The sequence below is a fragment of the Oncorhynchus mykiss genome, chromosome 10 (genome assembly GCF_057628025.1).
Source record: "Oncorhynchus mykiss isolate SJ-2025 chromosome 10, ASM5762802v1, whole genome shotgun sequence".
Taxonomy (NCBI): Eukaryota; Metazoa; Chordata; class Actinopteri; order Salmoniformes; family Salmonidae; genus Oncorhynchus; species Oncorhynchus mykiss.
Genome location: NC_143031.1, coordinates 45,970,001 through 45,994,353, shown reverse-complemented (window position 1 = coordinate 45,994,353; position 24,353 = coordinate 45,970,001). Strand labels below are relative to the sequence as shown.

Genomic DNA, 24,353 nt, shown 5'->3' with positions numbered 1-24,353 from the left:
AGGTTTATAATGGAGAAGGGTTTATAATGGAGAAGGTTTTATAATGGAGAAGGATTTATAATGTAGAAGGTTTATAATGGAGAAGGTTTATAATGGAGAAGGATTTATAATGGAGAAGGTTTATAATGGAGAAGGATTTATAATGGAGAAGGTTTATAATGGAGAAGGTTTATAATGGAGAAGGATTTATAATGGAGAAGGGTTTATAATGGAGAAGGATTTATAATGTAGAAGGTTTATAATGGAGAAGGTTTATAATGGAGAAGGATTTATAATGGAGAAGGTTTATAATGGAGAAGGATTTATAATGGAGAAGGGTTTATAATGGAGAAGGATTTATAATGTAGAAGGTTTATAATGGAGAAGGTTTATAATGGAGAAGGATTTATAATGGAGAAGGGTTTATAATGGAGAAGCTGAAAAGGACACATCTACCTTCTTCATTGAGGAGGACCACCTTGAACCTCTCCAAAAAATATATTGCCAGGAACTGTCAAGTCCAACAGCCAGCAGAAATAAATCACAGCTTCATTGTGAAACTATTAAGGTCTACAACTGAGGGTCTTCTGTTTCAAAATATTTTGTCAGGCCTTTAGTGAGAGATGTGCAGCACTGTCTGGCGCAATGTGTGAGGCCAACACAATGAGTCATTGTGGCTGCGACGGGAGAGAGTGGACTGTTGAAATTCACAGAGGAGGGATATTAGTCACAAGTCGGTGCACTGCTCCCATATCGACAGGACTCAGTGTACGGCTAGTCTACTGCAAAGAATATGGCACAGGGACAATGGGGCCTTTTAATTATTATTTTTACACCTGTTGACCTAAACAAGCCTGTTGACAAGCTGTTCACAGGGCAACTCAACTCAAAGGCAAACATGGACTTCAGATGATGTGGTCATAAGCCAGCTATCTCAATGTGTGTAGAACAGTAATGACATACTTTCTCAGTAACTTGTCATAATAGTTATTTGATGTGCTAGGAAAAACAGCAATAATATCCATTTATAAAGACCAAGGGTTTATTTTTCTTGGTTTTGGTAGATTATACATCCTGCAAATAATCAAATTATGTTTAACTACTTGACAATCCTGTTACAGTTGTGCTCTACACCTTTTTTTTTTCAAAAGACTGGGGCCTCCAGCAATATTATTCTTATTTTTCAATATAATTCCTTCCCGGAGACATCTCTTCTTCAGTTCTCTTTATTGGAAAATGTTGGTGTCCTTCCAACTCCTGACTTACATATATCAAATGAACAGTGCTCTATTGTTGTGCTCATCTCCGTTAGGCCATTACAACCCTTGAGAAAACAAACTATAACACTGGAGAACAAATCGAAATTACAGGCACAATTTATTAAGCCGAAATCCTCCTGGTCGACTGTGTTCACTGGAGGATAGTCAAAGGAGAAACAACAGCCCGTCTTGCGCTGGAATTCTCGCCTCAGGTAGAGCTCAACAATATCATAACGTTTAGCCTCGTCGTTACGTGCAAGAACGCCTCGCAACTGTGCAAAAGGGAAAGACGTACATCAAGCACTGAAATCGCACAGAATCATATGGAAAATTCACCTGCAGAAAACTGACCTAGCACAATGACAAATATATCAGAGAACATAATGGAAAGTGGTTTCCCCAAACCAAAGTAAACCACTCTCATGAAAGAATACATACGAACACTTTTTCAGGGCAATACCAATGCATAGATAACAAACCCACATTTTCTGCAGAAATTACTAGTGTATAGCCCAATGAGCTAAAGCAAGACAAGGACCTTCCAGTACACACTCAAATGTATACATAATGTACAAACATATCAAACAAACAAATATTATACGCTCTGCCAAAATGACATATGTTAACATATTTGTATTTACAATAAATATGTTGATTAATATTTCTTGGTACATTCAGAAAAGGCATATGGTTTCAAACAGCAGTATTTAGCAGAAGAGTAAAGTGATTGTGAAAATAGTCTACTCTATAAAAACATGCTATGGCCAGTTGGCAGTATTTTTCTAATATATACATGTACAACTGTATTTTTAGATAATACCAGATTTACTGTATTCCAGCATGCCATAAAACAAAAATGAGATAACTGCGATGAATTTAAAGCATTTTCTCCCCTATTTTTGTGTCTTCTACTACCAAAATGCTACCAACGATGTTGTTACTGAGAATATGGGACATCACATTGTTATGAGTTATGTTGACATTTAAAAAGAAACAAAAGCTTGTTATTCTCTAACCAATAAGCAATGCTTTGCTTCATGTTTAATGAAATAGATATGAATGCTGTGCATTTTCCACCGATGTCCTCTGTAGTAAATATGTAACTTCAAAGTCAGAGAATGAAAGTTAAGATGAGCACAGCTGGTCTGGATACAAGAACTTCACTACCTCCTTGATCCCATCCTCACAGGTCCTGGGATTGGGAAATCTCTTCTGATTGTCTTCTTCCTCCTTGAATCTTTTCCAAGTCTCTGTGTAAAAAGAACAAAGACATGTGGCTATCCAACACCAGACAAAAAGCAACTCCCCCCCCCCCCCCCCCCCCCCCTCAGCAGGAAACAAGATGGTCACTGACAAAGAAAAACAGTTGTTTTTTAATCTGGTGAAATGAAATTTCCTTTGGTCTACAATATATGTCTAGTCTATGACCTTATGTCTAGAAATGGTTTGAGCTGTATTGCCCAACTATTCACATTGGCAAGGAAAAGCTCTACTTAAAAGAAACTAAAAGGATTACAAGATTTGTAACTAGAGGACTATTCTACTTTTAATTACTGGAAAACATCACATAAACTCACCTTCATCTAATGTTGCCAGTAAGGTGTAGTTATCTGGATTATCTAGAAGATCTTTCTTCAGAACTTCTCCCGTTTCCATTAATTGTAAAACTCCTGGGAAAAGTGAAAATACAAAATGGGTGATATTCCGAATAGTAAGGTAATCCACTGCTGTAACTTTGTTATTAACACTGCCAAGCTAGTGCCCTCTAATACTCCCCCCCCCCCTCCTATTACCTCCTACAGTCTTCCATACTTGCACTTCAACTTCAGCAGTCCCTTGACTTTCAATAGCAATTATCCTAACGGTGTCCTCGGTCCGATCCTTTGACGGCGGCTTAACTTTGTACACCGAGAGTTTGTTATGGTCATGTCCAAGATTCGTGTTCATGTAACAGTCAGTCCCGTTGCTCTCAGTTTTAAGTTCTAGGGGCAAGAAACAGAGAAATTACTTGTCTTGTCAAAAACCTATGGTGAAAAAAAATAATTGTTCACTACTACCTGGACAAATCTTGCAGCACTTCCCCTCGGTTTTCATGGGATGTTGGCATGGATACTGGCTGGGACATGTGAGGCGTTTGCAGTCCTGCATGCCATCCTTACAGGTACACAGGATGCACTCCAGGACCTTCCCCAGGACTGGGTGCCACACATCACCATGAGAGTAGGTCTTGCCGCTGTATTGGCATGCTGAGAGAAAAATGAAATGAAAAAACATATATTCTTGTATTAAATATTATTACAAATCAAAAAGCTGTAAGGGTTATATAGTTTTTTCCCCAATTGTTTACACACTACAATTGGAACTTGAGAACGCAAAACACAGAAACCTGAAACTCATGTACCAAATCCCTTAATAACCAAGTCTGCAAAATTGCAAGCACAATTCCTGCTGTAGACTCAGTTTTCAATTATATATCACACTTTTTGCAAAACACTACACAGTTCTCAACATTAGGCACAACATTCAAAATGAAAATCTCTTTAGTCCCTTTGGAAAGCAACACCAATCACAATGCCAGGCTCTATACACCAATTGGCAACACCCACTCCTCACAGGAGTAAACACTAGTTGCTGAATTGTTCACTTAGAAATCAGAGCTATAGCACTATAAAAGGCCACAGATGAGCTCTCCTGTTTGGGAGGAAAATGGAAGTCAATGGTGAAGCAAGAGCTAGAGGTGAAGGAGTGAGAGTAAGAGGAAGAAGAGGAGGACGAGGAAGGACAGTTGTCTCAGATGAGATCAGGGCGACATTGGTTGACCATGTGCTCAACCATGGATTGAGTATGAGGGAGGCGGGGCAGAGAGTTCAGCTCAACCTGAGCCGCTACACAGTTGCATCTATCATCCGTACATTCAGAAATGAGAACCGATAAGTTACCTACCATCTACACTATGCTCTTTATGTATGGATACTGTAGTATACTGCAGTCCAACATATCAGGCCTTTGTTACTCAGTGATTGTTGGCCAATGTTACAGTAATGTCATTTCATATTGAAAGAAAATAGATTATTTTAGCTTACTGTAACCAATCATATCATATTTGTGAACTGAGAGACGGCCAGGTCATGGTGGAAGACACAGTTCACATCAGAACAGGAGACTGGCTATTGTGAACATGGTGGTGGCAAACAACACCATTAGACTAGGAGAAATCCAGAACCACATAATTGCGGACAACACAATATACAATAAACATTCACCAGGTGGGCTTGTCAACATTGGACCGTGTATTACAACGCAGCCGAATCCGGATGAAACGGGTCTACAGGGTGCCATTTGAGCGAAACTCAGAGAGGGTTAAAGAACAGCGCTATGAATATGTGCAAGTACTATATACTGTGATTTTACTATCATATCAGCACTGTATAGACACATTAAAGTACTGTAATCCAGTGTATTGTGCCTCACCACATTGACCACTCTAGGTCTATGTCACATATTGTCTCGTTGTCTGTTTCAGAGAGTCTTGGAGCTGGATGCCGCTGCAATTATGCACGTTTACATTTACATTGATGAGGCTGGCTTCAACCTAGCCAAAAGAAGGGGACGGAACATTATTGGCCACTGTGCCATTGTGAATGTCCCTGGACAGGGTGGAGGGAATATCACCATGTGCGCAGCCGTTAGCCAGCAAGGCATCCTCCATCACCATGCCAACCTTGGTCCCTCCAACACCGCCCTTCTCATCACATTCCTGGACACACTACATGGCATCCTCATTCCAGCCGAGCAGAGGGGTGGACCAGAGCAGTCCAGTTATGTTGTCTCTTGGGACAACGTGAGTTTCCACCGGGCTGCTCTGGTCCGCAACTGGTTCATCGACCGCCCACAATTTGTTCTATACCTCCCACCATATTCCCCATTCCTAAATCCAATTGAAGAGTTTTTTTGGCGATGGAAGGTATATGAACGCCATCCCCTCACACGCATGCCTCTTCTCCAGGCAATGGAGGATGCATGTGGTGAAGTTGATGTGGGGCCTTTCGGCGGCTGGATCCGTCACTCCAGAAGATTCTTTCCCTGCTGTTTAGCCAGGGAGAACATGGCTTGTGATGTACAGTCGTGGCCAAAAGTTGAGAATTACACAAATATGAATTTCCACAAAGTTTGCTGCTTCAGTGTCTTTAGATATTTTTGTCAGATGTTACTATGGAATACTGAAGTATAATTACAAGCATTTCATAAGTGTCAAAGGCTTTTATTGACAATTACATGAAGTTAATGCAAAGAGTCAATATTTGCAGTGTTGACCCTTCTTTTTCAAGACCTCTGCAATCCGCCCTGGCATGCTGCCAATTAACTTCTGGGCCACATCCTGACTGATGGCAGCCCATTCTTGCATAATCAATGCTTGGAGTTTGTCAGAATTTGTGGGTTTTTGTTTGTCCACCCGCCTCTTGAGGATTGACCACAAATTCTCAATGGGATTGAGGTCTGAGGAGTTTCCTGGCCATGGACCCAAAATATTGATGTTTTGTTCCCCGAGCCACTTAGTTATCACTTTTGCCTTATGGCAAGGTGCTCCATCATGCTGGAAAATGCATTGTTTGTCACCAAACTGTTCCTGTATGGTTGGGAGATGTTGCTCTCAGAGGATGTGTTGGTACCATTCTTTATTCATTTCTGTGTTCTTAGGCAAAATTGTGAGTGAGCCCACTCCCTTGGCTGAGAAGCAACCCCACACATGAATGGTCTCAGGATGCTTTACTGTTGGCATGACACAGGACTGATGGTAGCGCTCACCTTGTCATCTCTGGACAAGCTTTTTTCAGGATGCCTCAAACAATCGGAAAAGGGATTCAGAGAAAATGACTTTACCCCAGTCCTCAGCAGTCCAATCCCTGTACCTTTTTCAGAATAACAGTCTGTCCCTGATGTTTTTCCTGGAGAAAAGTGGCTTCTTTGATGCCCTTCTTGACAACAGGCCATCCTCCAAAAGTCTTCGCCTCACTGTGCGTGCAGATGCACTCACACCTGCCTGCTGCCATTCCTGAGCAAGATCTGTACTGGTGGTGCCCCGATCCCGCAGCTGAATCAACTTTAGGAGATGGTCCTGGCACTTGCTGCACTTTCTTGGGTGCCCTGAAGCCTTCTTCACAACAATTGAACTGCTCTCCTTGAAGTTCTTGGTGAGACGATAAATGGATGATTTAGGTGCAATCTTACTGGCAGCAATATCCTTGCCTGTGAAGCTCTTTTTGTGCAAAGCAATGATGACGGCACGTGTTTTCTTGCAGGTAACCATGGTTGACAGAGGAAGAACAATGATTCCAAGCACCACCCTCCTTTTGAAGCTTTCAGTCTGTTATTCGAACTCAATCAGCATGACAGAGTGATCTCCAGCCTTGTCCTCTTTAAACAATCACACCTGTGTTAACAAGAGAATCACTGACATGTCAGCTGGTCCTGTTGTGGCAGGGCTGAAATGCAGTGGAATTTTTTTGGGGGGATTCAGTTTATTTGCATGGCAAAGAGAGACTTTGCAATTAATTGCAATTCATCTGATCACTCTTCAAAACATTCTGGAGTATATGCAAATTGCCATCATACAAACTGAGGCAGCAGACTTTGTGAATATTAATATTTGCGTCATTCTCAAAACGTTTGGCCACGACTGTAGATGAGGTGCTGTGGCCAGACCCAAATAGGAGGCAGGATGCAGCCTACTGTCTTATTCCTTACATTTTGCACGTGTTTTTGTCTTTTTGTGTTTTGAAAGAATGAGCCACTTTCCTTTTTTTTATTTTTGTACAGAAAACCCTTTATCTTACTGAATTTTCTTCCTGGTTTTCTCCTTTTGGGCTTGGAAAGTGTTATATACAAAACACAATTGTTGGAAATAAATGACAATGTTTTTGTTACGGTATTGCATGTGTGTGTGTTTAATATTGTATATTTGAGTAGGTATACATTACTGTAACAACCTTTTACAACCAGCTACAGTGTAACACTGAAAATGCAAAAGGCATAAACCTACTGATTGATGGGATATTCATAGTTGTGTTTTGTGTCGAGAGTTTGGGGAAAATTGTCCAAAGATTCGGCAAGCGTGTGGAAACACTTGTGGAAAACTGTACTACATGGACTGCTCAATGACCAGAGAACCGGTCGCCGATTGTAGGCATTGAAAATCGGAGAATTATCAATAAGTCTATTATCAATGTAGGGCTGTCATTAAATTCTCACCCTTCTGGTGGTTTTTCTGCAGCAGGAAATTCACGGTGGTCTCTGCAGCACCTTTGAAGTGGAGTTTGGACAGGCTCAGGCCTCTGGGAGTACCCCTGACTGTGGATGGAGTAGAACGGACAGAGCGCCCTTGGAGCTGCTCTCCAGCACACTGGTCCAATGAATGCCTCTTGTATATTCACGGACACAAATAGACAGTTATTACGGGGTTATTTTAGATTCACGTGCAGTTACAATGCCAATGAGTTGAACCCCCCCTTCTAAAATACAGTAACACAGGTAGATATGAACATGGACATATGGACAGTACAGATACCTCCCCTCAAATCAAAATCCCCTGCGCACACAGTTTCATCAAAGTTGATTTGCATGTCTCACAAAGTTGTCGTTTTTTTGTTTGTTGATATGACAGTTTTACAAATCTAGAAGACTAAAGTCATTAATGAATCAACATAAAAATACATACAACGCCTCGGTTCAGCTGTTGGCCTCTATGCTCCACTGATGTGTACCCATTAATGCCGCCATCTAAACACAGAGAAATTAACAGGAGACATACTTGTTGACTTTGATATTTACTTTAACAGAAAGTATGATGCAAATCTGATGTTGCAAGAATTAAAATGTTAGCACCTTTACACACTAGACAGCAGGTATCTGGGACTGAGAATGGCGAGGAGCAGGTCAGTGGCTGGCAAGTTTTCAGAGCACAGAAGATATTTCCATTCTAAAAACAACAGTGGACAAAAAGGTGAAGGAGAGACAGAAGGGATTTCAGACGTTGCAGAATAGGGTGGCATTGGTTACCACCGGGCATTGTAGCTACATTAACAGCTCCAGTATTATGGCTAGGTCATATCTAAGTCGTCAGATATGACACTAGGAAAAACTCCCAGTTACATTCTCAGAATAACGAGCTGTAACGTCAAAGCCTCCATTGTAAAAGATCAACACCGTAAACTACAGGAAGAGAGAGAGAGTGTGACTTACAGAACATGTACACATGACACACTGGCTGGTTTGGCGAGATGGGAAGAGGTCGTGGTTGGCAAAGGTGTCCCCTGGTTGGTAGATAGTTCCATTATACTTGCAGGACTTCACCGGGGCTCTCAGGCCAGCTGGAATCCTAGGCTCATCTGAGGAGATAATGGCAAGCACAACATTTTTTTACACGAGTGCCAAAGCAGGATGTTGTTCTTGCTGTATTGTATGGCAATGTCTGATCCTACCTGTACAGCGAGGGCAGCACTGCCCAGAGTCAGTCACTGAGTTCTCACACTGCAGAGTAGGACACTTAATTGTGTTACATTTCACATGGCCTGTCTAAGAGAGGGAAACGGTACATGTTTTACAGGCATACCTTGAAATCCCACCCACCAAAATCCTTTCAAGCGACTGCCAGTATTAAAGATAGCGTGTAGCCTAAATCCTCGGCATATGCAGTAGCCTACGATCCAATATCACTCAGATTCAGACAGTTTGATACAGGAGTCTATATGACAGTGTTGTGGTTTCATACTGTATTAAGCTAACCTACAGATGAGACTAAACGGACTAATGGCGTATTCTAACTATATGGGTAAAGTACCTTAGTGCAGGAACAGCGCATACAAAACATGAATCCAAAGGGTTCCAGATAAGGATGCCAGCTGTCTCCTGGACTGTACGTTTTCTCTTTGAAAGTACAGAAAACTGAAGACACTGGGTGCAAAAAAAAGGGAAGGATGGAAGGTAAAGAAGTCATTTGAGCAGCTGAAACGTTTACCATATGAAGCAAAGCAGGAGTTTTCATAAACAGAAAATGAAAGAGACTGATCTCATCAAAATATAACGCCTTCGGGAATAAAGATAGTTAAACAAAGTTCTGAAACAAGTTACTGTATGAATACTACACGAACCTTATAGATATGACAGAAATACACGCACTGTGTACACTTGCCAAATATAGAAAAAAAAGTTGCAATGATGAAAGTCAGAAGATTAAAAACAACGCAAAATTGATCATCGCAAGTAGCGGTTGTTGTGTATTCATATAGTAAAACTCAGAATGTTAAATGTTGTTTTCAACTACATCATAGACGCATTTCATCAGTTGCAGGTAACGATTTAACTTTAGATTTGCAGGCCGTCCGTCCTACCTTTCCTTGTTCTTATAACATCACCGCCACAACCAACGAACACACGTATGCAAATTAATAAGAAAATATGCTTCATGTTGCTTGTCAATATGAAATGAAATAGCAGCAACTGCGACAGCAAACCCCAGGACCGTGTGAAACTCCCCATAAAATCATGAATTTATCATTGGTTTTCACGAAGGCGCCTCCTACAGGAAGAATACGCCAATTTATAAACTGGGGTGAAATGAATGACGTGATGCTGTCAAAGTTCAGGTCGTCAGGACGTTGAAATCATATGCTTTCACAGATAGAGGATGTTAAAGTATATTAAATTATCTTATGGGTGTTGGTTGTCAAGTAGGCCTACAGTAGGAATAAACCATATGTTGTCAAATAATTAATTGGAGACATAAAGCAGACTTACTTTGTCTCTAAAATGCACAGTAGCCCTAACTAGACATTTCAATGACATCCTAATGTTCTGTGATGGGTACCTGTGATGTCATAATAAAAATGGGATGGGATGATTATGATATCATAATGGAAATTACATGACCTTGAGGTCAAAAGTCCGCTGCTTATTTGTTAAAGATTCAAAGGGAGATAAGATCTTTTGATAGGGAGAACCGAAGCTCCTACTGGATCACAATGGAACCTGTGCGCTAGTGGCGCTGTTTGCTCAACGGAACGACCAGCGTTTGGGCGGCGGTGGAGGGACACAAAGTCTGAGGCTCAGCGAGAGAGGCCACGGCAACTGTCAACTGGGTCCAATGGTTGAGGAATTGAAATGGCAGTGAAAAAGATTAAGCTCACCTCCGCTGCCAAGATAATTTGCAGATGTGAGATGAAGACCGAAGGGCCGATGCACAGTAAATCGTGTTGGAGAATTGCCCAATTAGAAATGACAGTGTGTAATTTTTAGGTCTCAAAGCAGTAAAACATATGTAAAGATACTTTTAGGCCTTAATGTATTTTTGTTTCAAGACATCTACCCTCCCTCCTAAAAGGCGAACGCACCTAGTAGGGCTACCAACACACTGCAATGTTATGGGACACGAGAGGAAAGACTATTATTCAACATTACTCCAGCATTTATTTAAACATTCAGGGATTAAAACGATTACTTTCAAACTGCTAGATGCCTTCATGCTGAAATCTTTACAGACTGGGCTTGGGGGAAAACACAGAATAAAACAATGACAGCACAGCAATGTCCACATAGCAAAGGAAACTCATTCCAATCCTCATTTAAGTGTGACTCACTGATTCAGTTTGACCAGACGAGATTACACAACAGTGGTTTATAGGTAGTCCGATGCCAAACAGTGTTTTGCGTCTTTAAATGAGACAGTTCGGCATGAATATGACACCAACAATGAAATTATAACAAAGACATGATGTAGCTGGATCGAATCCCTGAGCTGACAAGGTAAAAAATCTGTCGTTCTGCCCTTGAAAAAGGCAGTTAACCCACTGTTCCCCGGTAGGCCGTCATTGTAAATAAGGATTTGTTCTTAACTGACTTGCCTAGTTAAATAAAGGTTACATACATAAAAAAAACAACACTAAAAAAACAACACAAAAACGTTCCAATAACAAAATATGCAGTAATTCCTTACTGCTACTAGACGTCGCAAAACTAATTATTTTCCTTGTAAAGAGCAAAAACAGACAAAGGCTAAACTCTCAGCAACCAACTGTTGGCCCTCATGGCTGTGCTCCGATCCTCTATACTTTCACTGGGAAAGGGACTCATTTGCGTGGGAGAAATGACAGGACACTGGTGTAGACAGAAAGAATGCCAATAGAGAAAATTCTCTAAATTCTTAGACTTTCAAGTTACCAATTTGGTTGGAACATGGAATATGAAAATGTCAACCAGTCTAGGACAGAGGACATATGTAACAGTATAACTTTAGACAGTCCCCTCGCCCATACCCGGGCGCGAACCAGGGACCTTCTGCACACATCAACAACAGTCACCCATTGTTACCCATCACTCCACAAAAGCCACGGCCCTTGCAGAGCAAGGGGAACCACTACTTCAAGGTCTCAGAGCAAGTGAAGTCACCGATTGAGACGCTATTTAGCGCGCACCACCGCTGACTAGCAAGCCGTTTCACATCCGTTACACATACATAATTCAAGAACCTTCCATCCATACCCACGAGTTTCACCTATTATATATGTCCTGGAAAACACGTAGGGTCTTTCAATATAAAGCAGTAGGCCAACTGTAGGTTAATACTGCATAAGAACAGATTTGAGGTATTCCCTCTGTGCTCCTCACACATTTTCTCTAAATTCTCTTTTACACTCAGTCACGCACACGCACACACTGTCACGGTTTTCTGTATGGGAAAGAGAGTCAGACCAAAATGCGGCGTGGCTATTGCGATCCATGTTTAATCAAACAAAGTAAACACGAATCAAAATACAAAACAACAAACGTAACACGAAAACCGAAACAGTCTAATACTGGTGCCCATACACACGACAGAAAAAGGACACTAAGGACAATCACCCACAAAAGCCAACACAAAACAGGCTACCTAAATATGGTTCCCAATCAGAGACAATGACAAACACCTGCCTCTGATTGCGAACCATATCAGGCCAAACATAGAACTAGACAAACTAGACATGTAACATAGAATGCCCACCCAGCTCACACCCTGACCAACCAAAACATAGAAACATACAAAGCAAACTATGGTCAGGGTGTGACACACACACACACACACACACACACCTACACACACACACACACACACACACACCCTCTCAGGAGGTGGTACTGCTGCCTGCCCCTGTGTCTTCCGCGCCTGTCTTCTGACGTTTCTTGGCCCGGATCTCATTCATGGCCAATCCTTTTGTTGGCCACTGGTACTGAGGGAGGAGAGACAAATACATGTTGTTATGCGAAGAACAGAGCACAGATCATGAGGAGATGTGATGCACTAAGGAATACAAATCAATACTGAGCCTCTTCACACTCAACCATGTCTGGTCGGCCTCTGGCGTATGTTTATCTATATTTTTTATTTTTTATTGAACCTTTATTTAACTAGGCCAGTCAGTTAAGACCAAACTCTTATTTACAATGACGTCCTACTAAAAGGCAAAAGGCCTCCTACGGGGACGGGGGCTGGGATTTAAAATAAATAAATAAATAAATAATATAGAACAAAACACACATCACGACAAGAGAGACAACGCTACATAAAGAGAGACCTAAGACAACAACATAGCATGGTAGCAACACATGACAACACAGCATGGTAGCAACACAACATGACAACAACAAGGTAGCAACACAACATGGTAGCAGCACAAAACATGGCACAAACATTATTGGACACAGACAACAGCACAAAAGGCAAGAAGGTAGAGACAATATTACATCACACAAAGCAGCCACAACTGTCAGTAAGAGTGTCCATGATTGAGTCTTTTAATGAAGAGATTGAGATAAAACGGTCCAGTTTGAGTGTTTGTTGCAGCTCGTTCCAGTCGCTAGTTGCAGCGAACTGAGCGTGCTTTGGGGACCTTTAAGAGAATGTGACTGGCAGAACGGGTGTTGTATGTGGAGGATGAGGGCTGCACTATATATCTCAGATAGGGGTAGTGAGGCCTAAGAGGGTTTTATAAATAAGCATCAACCAGTGGGTCTTGCGATGGGTTTACAGAGATGACTAGTTTACAGAGGAGTATAGAGTGTCCTATAAGGAGCATTGGTGGCAAATCTGATTGCCGAATGGTAAAGATCATTTATCCGTTCGAGAGAACCCTTACCTGCCAATCTATAAATGATGTCTCCGTAATCTAGCATGGGTAGGATGGTCATCTGAATCAAGGTTAGTTTGGCAGCTGCGGTGAAAGAGGAGTGATTATGATAGAGGAAACCAAGTCTAGATTTAACTTTAGCCTGCAGCTTTGATGTGCTGAGAGAAGGACAGTGCACCGTCTAGCCATACTCCCAAGTACTTGTATGAGGTGACTACCTCAAGCTCGAAACCCTCAGAGGTAGTAATCACACCTGTGGGGAGAGGGGCATTCTTCTTACCAAACCATATGACCTTTGTTTTGGAGGTGTTCAGAACAAGGTTAAGGGTAGAGAAAGCTTTGTTGTAGAGCATTTAACACAAAATCTGGGGAGGGTCCAGCTGAGTATAAGACTGTATGTGCTGTATCCTTAGCAGCAGAGGTGCTGATCAGATGGCTGTAGATGTCACGGTAATTGGAGCTGGGAGAAACTGCCCTCTTCTGTGTATGTTTGTCTGTCTCCTCTTCCAACGCAGCTGGTTCCTGAAGTGCTGAAGGTTCCACAATCCAAAACTTTCTTAAAGCAACAGCTCTGAACCCAACCTCAAATGAGTACTGTTAAGAGTGAGTCTACACTGTATCTAAGGTGGAGCAAGACTCAATTGTGGGAAGCAGAGTGTCCTGTGCTGCTCTTCAGTTTTGTTCCTCAGTGAATGTGAGCGACTGTGTTTGTCTCCAGTCTTACTTTAAGTCTGCGCCTGTCAACAGCTTTCTGGGGGTCCCGCTCCATTCCATTCTGGTAAGCCTCCAGCTCATCGTCTTTCTGGGGGTCCTGCTCCATTCCATTCTGGTAAGCCTCCAGCTCATCGTCTTTCTGGGGGTCCCGCTCCATTCCATTCTGGTAAGCCTCCAGCTCATCGTCTTTCTGGGGGTCCCGCTCCATTCCATTCTGGTAAGCCTCCAGCTCATCGGCTGATGGAGCAAACTCCTGCCAGATACATAGGATAAATTCAGTTTATTTTCATTTTGAATACATCTACTCAGTTATGCTTCTGGTAGAACGATAAAATGCACAGCACAACTGAAGGGAAGGGCATGTACGGGGCATTCGGAAATGATTTAGACCCCTTTACTTTTTCCACATTTTTGTTAAGTTACAGCCTTATTCGTCATACATCTACACACAATAATCCATCATGATGAAGTGAAAACAGGTTTTTTAGAAATTTTGCAAATGTACTAAAAGTAAAAAACAGAAATATCTTATTTACATAAGTATTTAGACCCTCTGCTATGAGACTCTAAATAGAGCTCAGGTGCACCCTGTTTCCATCGATCATTCTAGAGATTTTTCTACAACTTGATTGGAGTTCAGCTGTGGTAAATTCAATTGATTGGACATGATTTGGAAAGACACACAAATCAAATCTAATTTTTTTTGTCACATACACATGGTTAGCAGATGTTAATGCAAGTGTAGCGAAATGCTTGTGCTTCTAGTTCTGACCATATAGTAATATCTAACAAGCAATCTAACCTAACAATTTCACAACAACTACCTTATACACACAAGTGTAAAGGAATTAATAAGAATATGTACATAAAATATGAATGAGCGATGAACGAGCGGCATAGGCAAGATGCAGTAGATGGTATAGAGTACAGTATATACACATGAGATGAGTAATGTAGGGTATGTAAACATTATATAAAGTGGCATTGTTTAAAGTGGCTAGTGATACATTTATTACATCAATTTTTCATTATTAAAGTGGCGAGAGATGAGTCAGTATGTTGGCAGCAGCCACTCAATGTTAGTGAGAGCTGTTTAACAGTCTGATGGCCATGAGATAGAAGCTGTTTTTCAGTCTCTCGGTCCCCGCTTTGAAGCTCCTGTACTGACCTCGCCTTCTGGATGATAGCGGGGTGAACAGGCAGTGGCTCGGGTGGTTGTTGTCCTTGATGATCTTTTTGGCCTTCCTGTGACATCGGGTGGTGTAGGGCCTGGAGGGCAGGTAGTTTGCCCCCGGTGATGCGTTGTGCAGACCTCACTACCCTCTAGAGAGCCTTACGGTTGTGGGCGGAGCAGTTGCCTTACCAGGCGGTGATACTGCCTGACAGCATGCCCTCGATTGTGCATCTATAAAAGTTTGTGAGTGTTTTTGGTGACAAGACGCATTTAATGCATATGCAAATTAATTACTTTAAAATCATACAATGTGATTTTCTGGATTTTTGTTTTAGATTTTGTCTCTCACAGTTTAAGTGTACCTATGATAAAAATTACAGACCTCTACGTGCTTTGTAAGTAGAAAAACCTGCAAAATCAGCACTGTATAAAAATACTCCCCCCCCCCACTGTATAAGGTCCCACAGTTGACAGTGCATGTCAGAGCAAAAACCAAGCCATGAGGTCGAAGGAATTGTCCGTAGAGCTCCGAAACAGGATTGTATCGAGGCACAGATCTGGGGAAGGGTACCAAGACATTTCTGCAGCATTGAAGGTCCCCAAGAACAGTGTCCTCCATCATTCTTAAATGGAAGACGTTTGGAATCACCAAGACTCTTCCTAGAACTGGCCACCCGGTCAATCGGGGGAGAAGGGCCTTGGTTAGGGAGGTGACCAAGAACCTGATGGTCACTGTGACAGAGCTCCAGAGTTCCTCTGTGGAGAAGGGAGAACCTTCCAGAAGGACAACCATCTCTGCAGCACTCCACCAATCAGGCTTTTATGTTAGAGTGGCCAGACAGAAGCCACTCCTCAGTAAAAGGCACATGACAGCCCGCTTGGAGTTTGCCAAAAGGCACCTAAAGGACTCTCAGACCATGAGAAACAAGATTCTCTGGTCTGATGAAACCAAGATAGAACTCTTTGGCCTGAATGCCAAGCGTCATGTCTGGAGGAAACCTGGCACCATACCTACTGTGAAGCATGGTGGTGGCTGCATCATGCTGTGGGGATGTTTTTCAGTGGCAGGGTCTGGGAGACTAATCAGAATTGAGAGAAAGAAGAACGGAGAAAAGTACAGAGAGACGCTCAGGACCTCAGACTGGGGCGAAGATTCAACTTCTAACGAGACAACGATCCTAAGCACACAGCCAAGACAATGCAGGAGTGGCTTCGGGACAAGTCTGAATGTCCTTGAATGGCGCAGCCAGAGCCCAGACTTGAACCCGATCGAACATCTCTGGAGAGACCTGAAAATAGCTGTGCAGCGACGCTCCCCATCCAACCTGACAATGCTTGAGAGGATCTGTGGAGAGGAATGGGAGAAACTCCCCAAATACAAGTGTGCCCAGCTTGTAGCGTCATACCAAAGAAGAGTCAACACTGTAATTTCTGCCAAAGGTGCTTCAACAAAGTAATGAGTAAAGGTTTTGAATACTTACTGTATGCAAATGTCATATTTCATTTTTTATTTTTTTTAGAAAAACACGCTTTTGCAATGTATTTTTGGGGTATTGTGTGTAGATTTATGAGAGAAAACACACAATGTTATCAATTTTAGAATAATGCTGTAACGTAACAAAATGTGCAAAATGTCAATTTGCCAGAATACTTTCCGAATCCACTGTAAATCTAGTGACACTTGAAACTTGAACATAAAGAATACCCAAAGAGGACTGACGTTCTAAAAAATGATGTATCTGCTCTCCTAATCCTCTCCGAGAGAAAACGATGTTAGACCAGCGTCCTCTGCAACATCATGCCTCTAACAAGATAGGACGTCAGTAAAAGTTTACATGTAAAGAAAGATGTGCAACTGTGCCATATTATGTTTTATTGCATAGATCATAGATCATAGATCTCTGTCGTCACTTACAATATGCTCCTTTCAATCTTTCCCATGGAATTGAACTTCCTCTTCGGTTGCCTACTGGCTTGAATGAATTCGGGAACCTCTTTCTCCATCTGAAAAAAGAGCTGGCGGTAAGCTAGGTTGATCTTTACCCACAAAAGACCACAACCATTGAAGAATTGGAAACAAAGTAGGGGTTTGGAGCTGGGTTGTCCAAGTTACTGACTGGACATTGATCTGGGTGAGCAGAAAATAACCCCGCAGACAGAACATAATCCTCCGCCTGCAGGCAGAGCCTCTCACCCTTCTCCTGAACTCGGCGTTCTTTTTCCTTCTCATCCTGCTGCATCTTCTTCATTCTTGCTGCCTGGTCTGTTGAGGGATAGAAAACAAGGTTATATGATTCAATTGTTTTCATACTGAAAATGTAGGCCTATTTTAACGTTCATACGAGTGGAATATATATGAATATATCTCCTATACCACTGACTTTTATTGACTAAATATCATTTTGATTAGGTTGATATGATATGGCTTTGGATTTAGTATGGTTGAGTAAATAAAAGGATCATATGCTATATTTGTTTAGGTGTAATTCACATATATATCCTTCCTGTTTGGCCCTGTCCGGGGGTGTCCTCAGATGGGGCCACAGTGTCTCCTGACCCCTCCTGTCTCAGCCTCCAGTATTTATGCTGCAGTAGTTTCGGGGGGCTAGGGTCAGTTTGTTATATCTGGAGTACTTCTCCTGTCCTATTCGGTGTCCTGTGTGAATTTTAAGTGTGCTTTCTCTAATTCTCTCTTTCTTTCTCTCTCTCGGAGGACCTGAGCCCTAGGACTATGCCCCAGGACTACCTGACATGATGACTCCTTGCTGTCCCCAGTCCACCTGGCCGTGCTACTGCTCCAGTTTCAACTGTTCTGCCTTATTATTATTCGACCATGCTGGTCATTTATTAACATTTGAACATCTTGGCCATGTTCTGTTATAATCTCCACCCGGCACAGCCAGAAGAGGACTGGCCACCCCACATAGCCTGGTTCCTCTCTAGGTTTCTTCCTAGGTTTTGGCCTTTCTAGGGAGTTTTTCCTTGCCACCGTGCTTCTACACCTGCATTGCTTGCTGTTTGGGGTTTTAGGCTGGGTTTCTGTACAGCACTTTGAGATATCAGCTGATGTACGAAGGGCTATATAAATAAATTTGATTTGATATCATTTCCCGATTAGGGACTACTAGTATAGCCTGCATGTGATTTACATATGAACTGTATCATATAATATTCATTATTATCAACTAACGCAGACTGTAAAAGAGGCGGAGCTGCTTTGCATGGACAAACAGCTTCCCACGCAGCACTTGAATGAAGGATCATTTTAGCCAATGAGTGCAATAAAATATATATATTTTTTTTTACCAATCAGAGACATTTTATTGAACAAGGATGCAATTCACCACAAGTGCAAATACTCGTATGTGACTGGATACCTTTCTGTACAGATTATAAAGAGGTTGGGAATACCCCGTAAGGGATCCTGTAACTTTTCATTACAATCAACTAGTTACAAACGAATTGAGGAAAAATGACTATATATTGATATTGCTGATACCTCGGTCCCTTCGTCAGCTCTCTTTGTCGCCCACTGTTGGAGGGTTTTCCATTGATTTTAAGATTAAGCCTAAGAGGTCCGCCATCTTGGACTGGATGATCACTACCAGAAGCACGTTGTTTGAAAACATTCGTGGGGGGTAATACGCATGCGCATATCAACAGAAAGAATATTGAAATAAAATCTATTTTTATTGGTCATGTATACAGATTTGAAGATGCTTTCGCAGGTGCAGCGAAATGCTTGTGTTTCTAGCTCCAACAGTGCAGTAGCTAATACATAGCAAAAATAAAATAAATTATACACACATAATCCAGAAAATAAATAGAAATGAAGAAATATTAGGACCAGCAATGTCAGAGACCTGAATGTAAATACAGTATATATACATATAATGATGTGTCCGGCTGTAGGTAATAATACAAGAAACGTTCTAAGCAAATAATGAAAGAAATAACACAACAAGAAAACAAAAAAAGATACTGAAAAATGATCTAAGAGCTAGCCAATTCGTTCTTACAATAATCAACATAACAGGCTATTTACTATAGCCTTCTATGTCTGGACAAATTGTTGGTAGTGAATGTACTGAAATAATATATGTTGAAGCATCTTTTTTGGTGTGTTTCTTGAGTTGTATTACTGTGCCTTTTTGCTGTTATCTGATGGTCAATCTACACACACAAAAAACCAGACAATAAATGGCAATATTCATGTTGAATAGCTTGTATCAATGAGAACATGTTTTTTTTTTTCATGAAATAAATATTCAAACGTGAATTAATTAATTACTATCCCTTTACTTTTCATGACTAAATAAACCAAGCGATTGATCAGTTGAAGGGAGGATGATGTCCTACAGTACAGGTTAAACTACGTATGAAAAGAGGAAATCTGTAAACAGTTGTGGAGGCCAGAAGTCTAGTATACCATGCAGTGTGTATACGGATGCTTTATTGAACTTTGTTGACATTGTATCAGTCAATGTGATTTCTCTGTCAAGCAAATGGAAGGAGCAGCAGGAGAAGAGCTGGACAAGCCCCTTGTCTGGGAGCACAGACACAGATCTGATCTGTCAGTTTAGATCAGTCTGTTCTGTCTAAAAAAAGACCTGGTGGAACTTGAAGGTGCTTGGACGATGGAAACAGACAGAAATTCTGGTTTTCCAGTCTGTGCAGTGCATGTTTTTCAGATACTTAACACAAAAAGCTGTCATCATCTGAAACACAACAGAGCCTACTGGTCTGTTACCTTGATGTCTCTCCCTCCCCACTTCTCACTTTTACTCTGCAAAGGTCAGACATCCAGCTGTCTCAGAGTGTTTACTTCAACACAGAGGAACTGAGCAGAAAAAGAGACAGCAGAGAGGAGTAGGGTTGACAGACTGGTGACAGAGAACAGACTGAAAGGGGAAGATGGGGAAATAGACAGAGCGCATAGAGGTGATGTGACGTGCAGTGAGAGAGCAGGCAGATTCACCAGGCCACATCTGTACTATTGCTGGCAGGTAGTCACTCACATTGTGTCTTGCGTCCTGTGGAAAACAATCAATTCCATAAGGTCGAGAAGAGCCTGTAAATGCATTGGGAAAGGGTGTGGGTCCATGAAGGTGTGGCTTTTTACATTTGAACAAAAAAAACGACTACTCTTTAAATATGTGGATTGGGAGGCTAACCCTAACATTGAAATAAGACCATAAAGCACATTTTTGTTTTCATGATGATTTTCAACGATGTAGATTATTTTGACTTTGTGGGTGGCTCATCTAGTGGAAACCGCTCAGCCTTTGCCTCCAGGACAAGATTCATCCCAATACATTTCAAACTGCAGCGGGCAGAAATTCAATAAGAAAATTGGTGCTATGGTTTCAACAGAAACCACAGGCTGAATTAACTGAGACTTGCAAAGAGGGAAGAGAGATAGAAAAAGAAGGAAGGCATAGAACAAGGGGGTGACAGGCGCCTGGATAATGTACTGTGGTCTTGACAATGTCCAGGGGCATGGAGGTGGTGATGAGTGTTAGTGGTGAGCAGGTGGTGACCAGTCCATCTAAATCACACTGGCACAAGGTGGCAATGATGAATGTCTGGTCATCTCCAAAATATCCCTGTCCGTTGCTGCCATGGTAATGATTCTCTTGAGGTTCCCTTCACCCAAGGTTGTCAGCAACATGCAAACCATCTTGTATTTTTTTCTCTGCCTACACAAAAAAAGGATGACCTTAACGAGTGACTGTGTGAGATGAGCAAGTAATTAACATCAAACAATGCATATAAGAGATGCATTCAATAGAAAACCACTGGAAGATTTTCTCTAACCTGCTCGTAGCATGCCAATGAAATACTGCGCAATATTACCAAACACTTTTTTTAGCCATTTAATGGTTCTTGGGGGAACATGGATATACAGAAGCTTGATATGATTTTAAATCAATGCAAAATCTTTACTTGATTTTTCAGCTTTGCCAAAAGGCAGGCAGACCACGATAACTACTGTGTGTGCGTGTGTGTGTGTGTGGCCCTGCCAAGCTGCCGGTAGATCTGGTTGCATGACCACCAAATGACATATGAGGTATAATTTTCTTCTGATATTTTAAGGGCAAGCATACAGTAATACATTCAAGGCTTCTTTCTCTCTTTTTTCAGGTTTTTGTTTCAAGACAGTAAAATATAAGTTATGCAGGCAAAGCTAGTCTTAAGGAGCGATCTAGGCATTTATGTACATTAGGTGGATGCTTTTCAGTTCAACTTAGAGCCTGCTAATAAAATACATAAACACAGAACAAAACAACATGTCAATCTGGTTAGATTTGTCGTTTGCTCACTTCAGAATCAAACATTTTGTCATATTCCAATATTCCATATTCTAGTATTTACATACACCATTGATTAGAACACAAACAAACCAGTATCAAAAAGCACAGAGAACACTCATCAGTAATGACAGGGGGATAACAAGTGTGGGACAAATCTCTCTCATTCCAAATTCACTAGTGCCCTGGAGCGTTTCCTGAGCCTGACCACAATCCAAGGTTCACAAACATGAGAGGTTCACATAGCAGGAGTACGTCCTGCTACTAGGAGTAATATCTACATGTAATTAACAGAAGTTAAATAGAGACAAAAATTGACTGAAAGTTATAATACAATTGGGAAAGAATTATAACATTTGGTAAGGAAAAACTACAATGAACTACAGAAATAGGCCAAGCAGCTGGGTTCAGGCTGCCCAATGAAACACCCAACATAATCTGCTTCCAACACAACACAAGTGCAAAAAAGCACATTGCATTTAATCAAAGTCCAAATGATTATTTACAGTCACCCCCAGAATTATTGGCATCCTTGATTAAGATGAGCAAAAAAGACTTTAAAACTACTGAACTACATGTATATTGTATACTCAAAAATCGTTATTTTATACTAATACAATTGGCCAGAGGAGATTGTCTATCAAGTAAAAAAAACAAACATGAAAAAGATAGGGGCATCCCTGTTTTCAATACTCTCGTGGCCAAATACCTCTATTTTCACATCATCCAACAAATGTAAACGCCTGGAGTTTGCTTAACAACATTGGCAATTGGATTGGAACCGGTGCTATGGTCAGATTACATGAAAATTTAGCTCTTCGGCCACACACACCAGTGGTGGGTTTGGTGTTGAAAGAAAGATGCACATGTGAAAAGTACCTCATACCTACTGTAAAATATGGTGGGGGATCTTTGATGTTATGGGGCTATTTTGCTTCCACTGGTCCTGGGGCCTTTGTTAAGGTCAACGGCATCATGAACTTTAATTAGTACCAGGATATTGTAGCCAAAACCTGGTTGCCTTTGCCAGGAGGTTGAAACTTGACCACAAGGGGATCTTCCAGCAAGACAATAACCCCAAGCACACATAAAAATAAACAAAGAAATGGTTAATTGACCACAAAGTCAACATTTTGCAATACAATGAGGTTCAAGTCCAGACAGTTTATAGCCATCTCTGTCTCTGGAGTCGAACCCCATTGAAAACGTGTGGTTTGAATTGAAGAGGGCAGTCCATAAACACAGACATAGGATATCAGGATCCGGAAAGATTCTGTACGGAGGTATGGTCTAAGATCCCTCCCAATGTTTTCTCCAATCTCATAAAACATTTTAGAAAAAGGCTCAATGCTGTTATCCTTGGAAGGGGAGGTTGCAGGAGTATCGAAAACAGATTACAATAATTTTGACACCCATATTTTTTACAAAATGATTACTTGTTAAACAAAATCTATTTTATGAGAAATTGTATTTGTATGAAATTATATAATTTCCCCATTTATTTTGCGTACAATACAGCTCAGTATTTGTCTTACTATTTTATACAGTCTTCTATGCTCATCTTTATCAAGGGTGCCAATCATTTCTCAATTCAGACACACTTGAGTTCACTCGGCTACCTCTCTCAGTCTGACTCATTCCCAGTGAGATAGAACACACAGAACATTACGGGGCGAACGTTGCACTTTGAAGAATTCTTCATGTAAAGGTCATGATTTGCATGTTATGTGGGCTCATTTAAAATGTTAAAACAAAGCAGCAAAAACACATTGAACGACTGCTAGTTTCCCACAGTGGGTTGTACCCGCTGTCTAAGGCTGAGGAAGAATGACCTACAGCACCTTTCATTACGGGGTCCACTCTCCACAGTCTTTAGTGGATGAGTAAATAGGCTCTTCCAAAACAAGCAGGAAAAGCCTTAGTTGTCATTGTTATTGACGCAGAAATAGTTTTGACGTGGAGGACAATACACACGTCACACAGACCCTGTCAGCGGGCTTGCAGAGAGTAATTAAAGTAAAGCTCCACAATGTGCCCGCCAGTGCAGAGCCTAGATCAGCCCGTCCCACCTGCTAGTGCAAAAAGACTGCTTAGAGGGGCACTGCAAACCTACACAAACCACAAAAGCCATGCCACATTTACACCCTGCTTGGGCTGGTCTCTCTTAAAGGGACATGCACACAGTTTATACACAGAGAAGACACCTAGGAAGACACTGCTGTTAAAGGACACAGAGTGACGGGCCAGTCACATAAGGAGATGACAAGCCAGACACCTATGTGCTGCTAACCTTTGGCTCTCTGCTGGGTACTAAACGTCATAGCGACTCACTAACTGTGGAGAAAGAGTGTCTTGTGACAGCACTGGTCACAAAGTCAGTGGGAGAGTGCAGAGCTGTGTCTCAAGTTGCTTCATGGCATCAAAAAGTTCTCATCTCATTGTTGATAAAGTAGAGTGCAGTTTGCTTGACGATACTGAGGGCCCCCATTTAACTACCTATCACCAACTTTACCCTCATTGGTCTTTCTGGAAGAAACCAAACGCTCCATGATTTGGCCTCACATTTACGTCATTTAGCAGAGACTTTTATGCAGAGTGACTTACAGGGTTAAGTGCCTTGCTCAAGGGCATATCGAACGGATTTTCACCTAGTCGGTTCAGGGATTCAAACCAGCGACCTTTCGGTTACTGGCCCAACACTCTTAACCGCTAGGCTACCTGCCTCACCTTCTGTTTGTGGACATTATCAGTCAGTGAGGGA

At 41.6% G+C, this 24,353-nt stretch overlaps 3 protein-coding genes across 6 annotated transcripts in view; all 3 read right to left on the bottom strand.

Annotated features, from left to right (window-relative positions):
- Positions 1–1,003: 1,003 nt before the first annotated feature.
- Positions 1,004–10,040, bottom strand: LOC110534038 (chordin-like protein 2). Of its 3 annotated transcripts, none has more exons than XM_021618674.3 (12): positions 9,626–10,040; positions 9,076–9,188; positions 8,717–8,810; positions 8,478–8,623; positions 8,121–8,214; positions 7,954–8,015; positions 7,488–7,656; positions 3,296–3,484; positions 3,032–3,220; positions 2,816–2,908; positions 2,406–2,488; positions 1,004–1,510 (listed from the first exon to the last, which is right to left on the bottom strand). In XM_021618674.3, the coding sequence occupies exons 1-12, from the start codon at positions 9,771–9,773 to the stop codon at positions 1,196–1,198; spliced, it is 1,695 nt and encodes a 564-aa protein (XP_021474349.3). In that variant the 5' UTR covers positions 9,774–10,040; the 3' UTR covers positions 1,004–1,195. The 3 variants fall into 3 exon arrangements, with proteins under 3 accessions (XP_021474349.3, XP_021474351.3, XP_021474352.3); XM_021618676.3 differs by having other exon boundaries at positions 9,386–9,814; XM_021618677.3 differs by lacking the exon at positions 1,004–1,510 and having other exon boundaries at positions 2,243–2,488.
- Positions 10,041–10,675: 635 nt separating this feature from the next.
- On the bottom strand, positions 10,676–17,286 carry LOC149980030 (uncharacterized). Its single transcript, XM_090186817.1, has 3 exons — positions 17,197–17,286; positions 14,118–14,360; positions 10,676–12,496 (listed from the first exon to the last, which is right to left on the bottom strand). The coding sequence occupies exons 2-3, from the start codon at positions 14,313–14,315 to the stop codon at positions 12,392–12,394; spliced, it is 303 nt and encodes a 100-aa protein (XP_090042943.1). The 5' UTR covers positions 14,316–14,360; positions 17,197–17,286; the 3' UTR covers positions 10,676–12,391.
- Positions 17,287–21,154: 3,868 nt separating this feature from the next.
- LOC110534042 (voltage-gated potassium channel subunit beta-2) overlaps positions 21,155–24,353 on the bottom strand; it is a 31,704-nt gene continuing 28,505 nt past the window's right edge. Inside the window, exon 14 of one of the 2 annotated variants that reach the window (XM_036990440.2) lies at positions 21,155–24,353. This exon is cut by the window's right edge and continues 321 nt beyond it. The gene's annotated coding sequence lies outside the window, so the exon portion shown is untranslated. The other variant, XM_036990439.2, reaches the window with a different exon arrangement.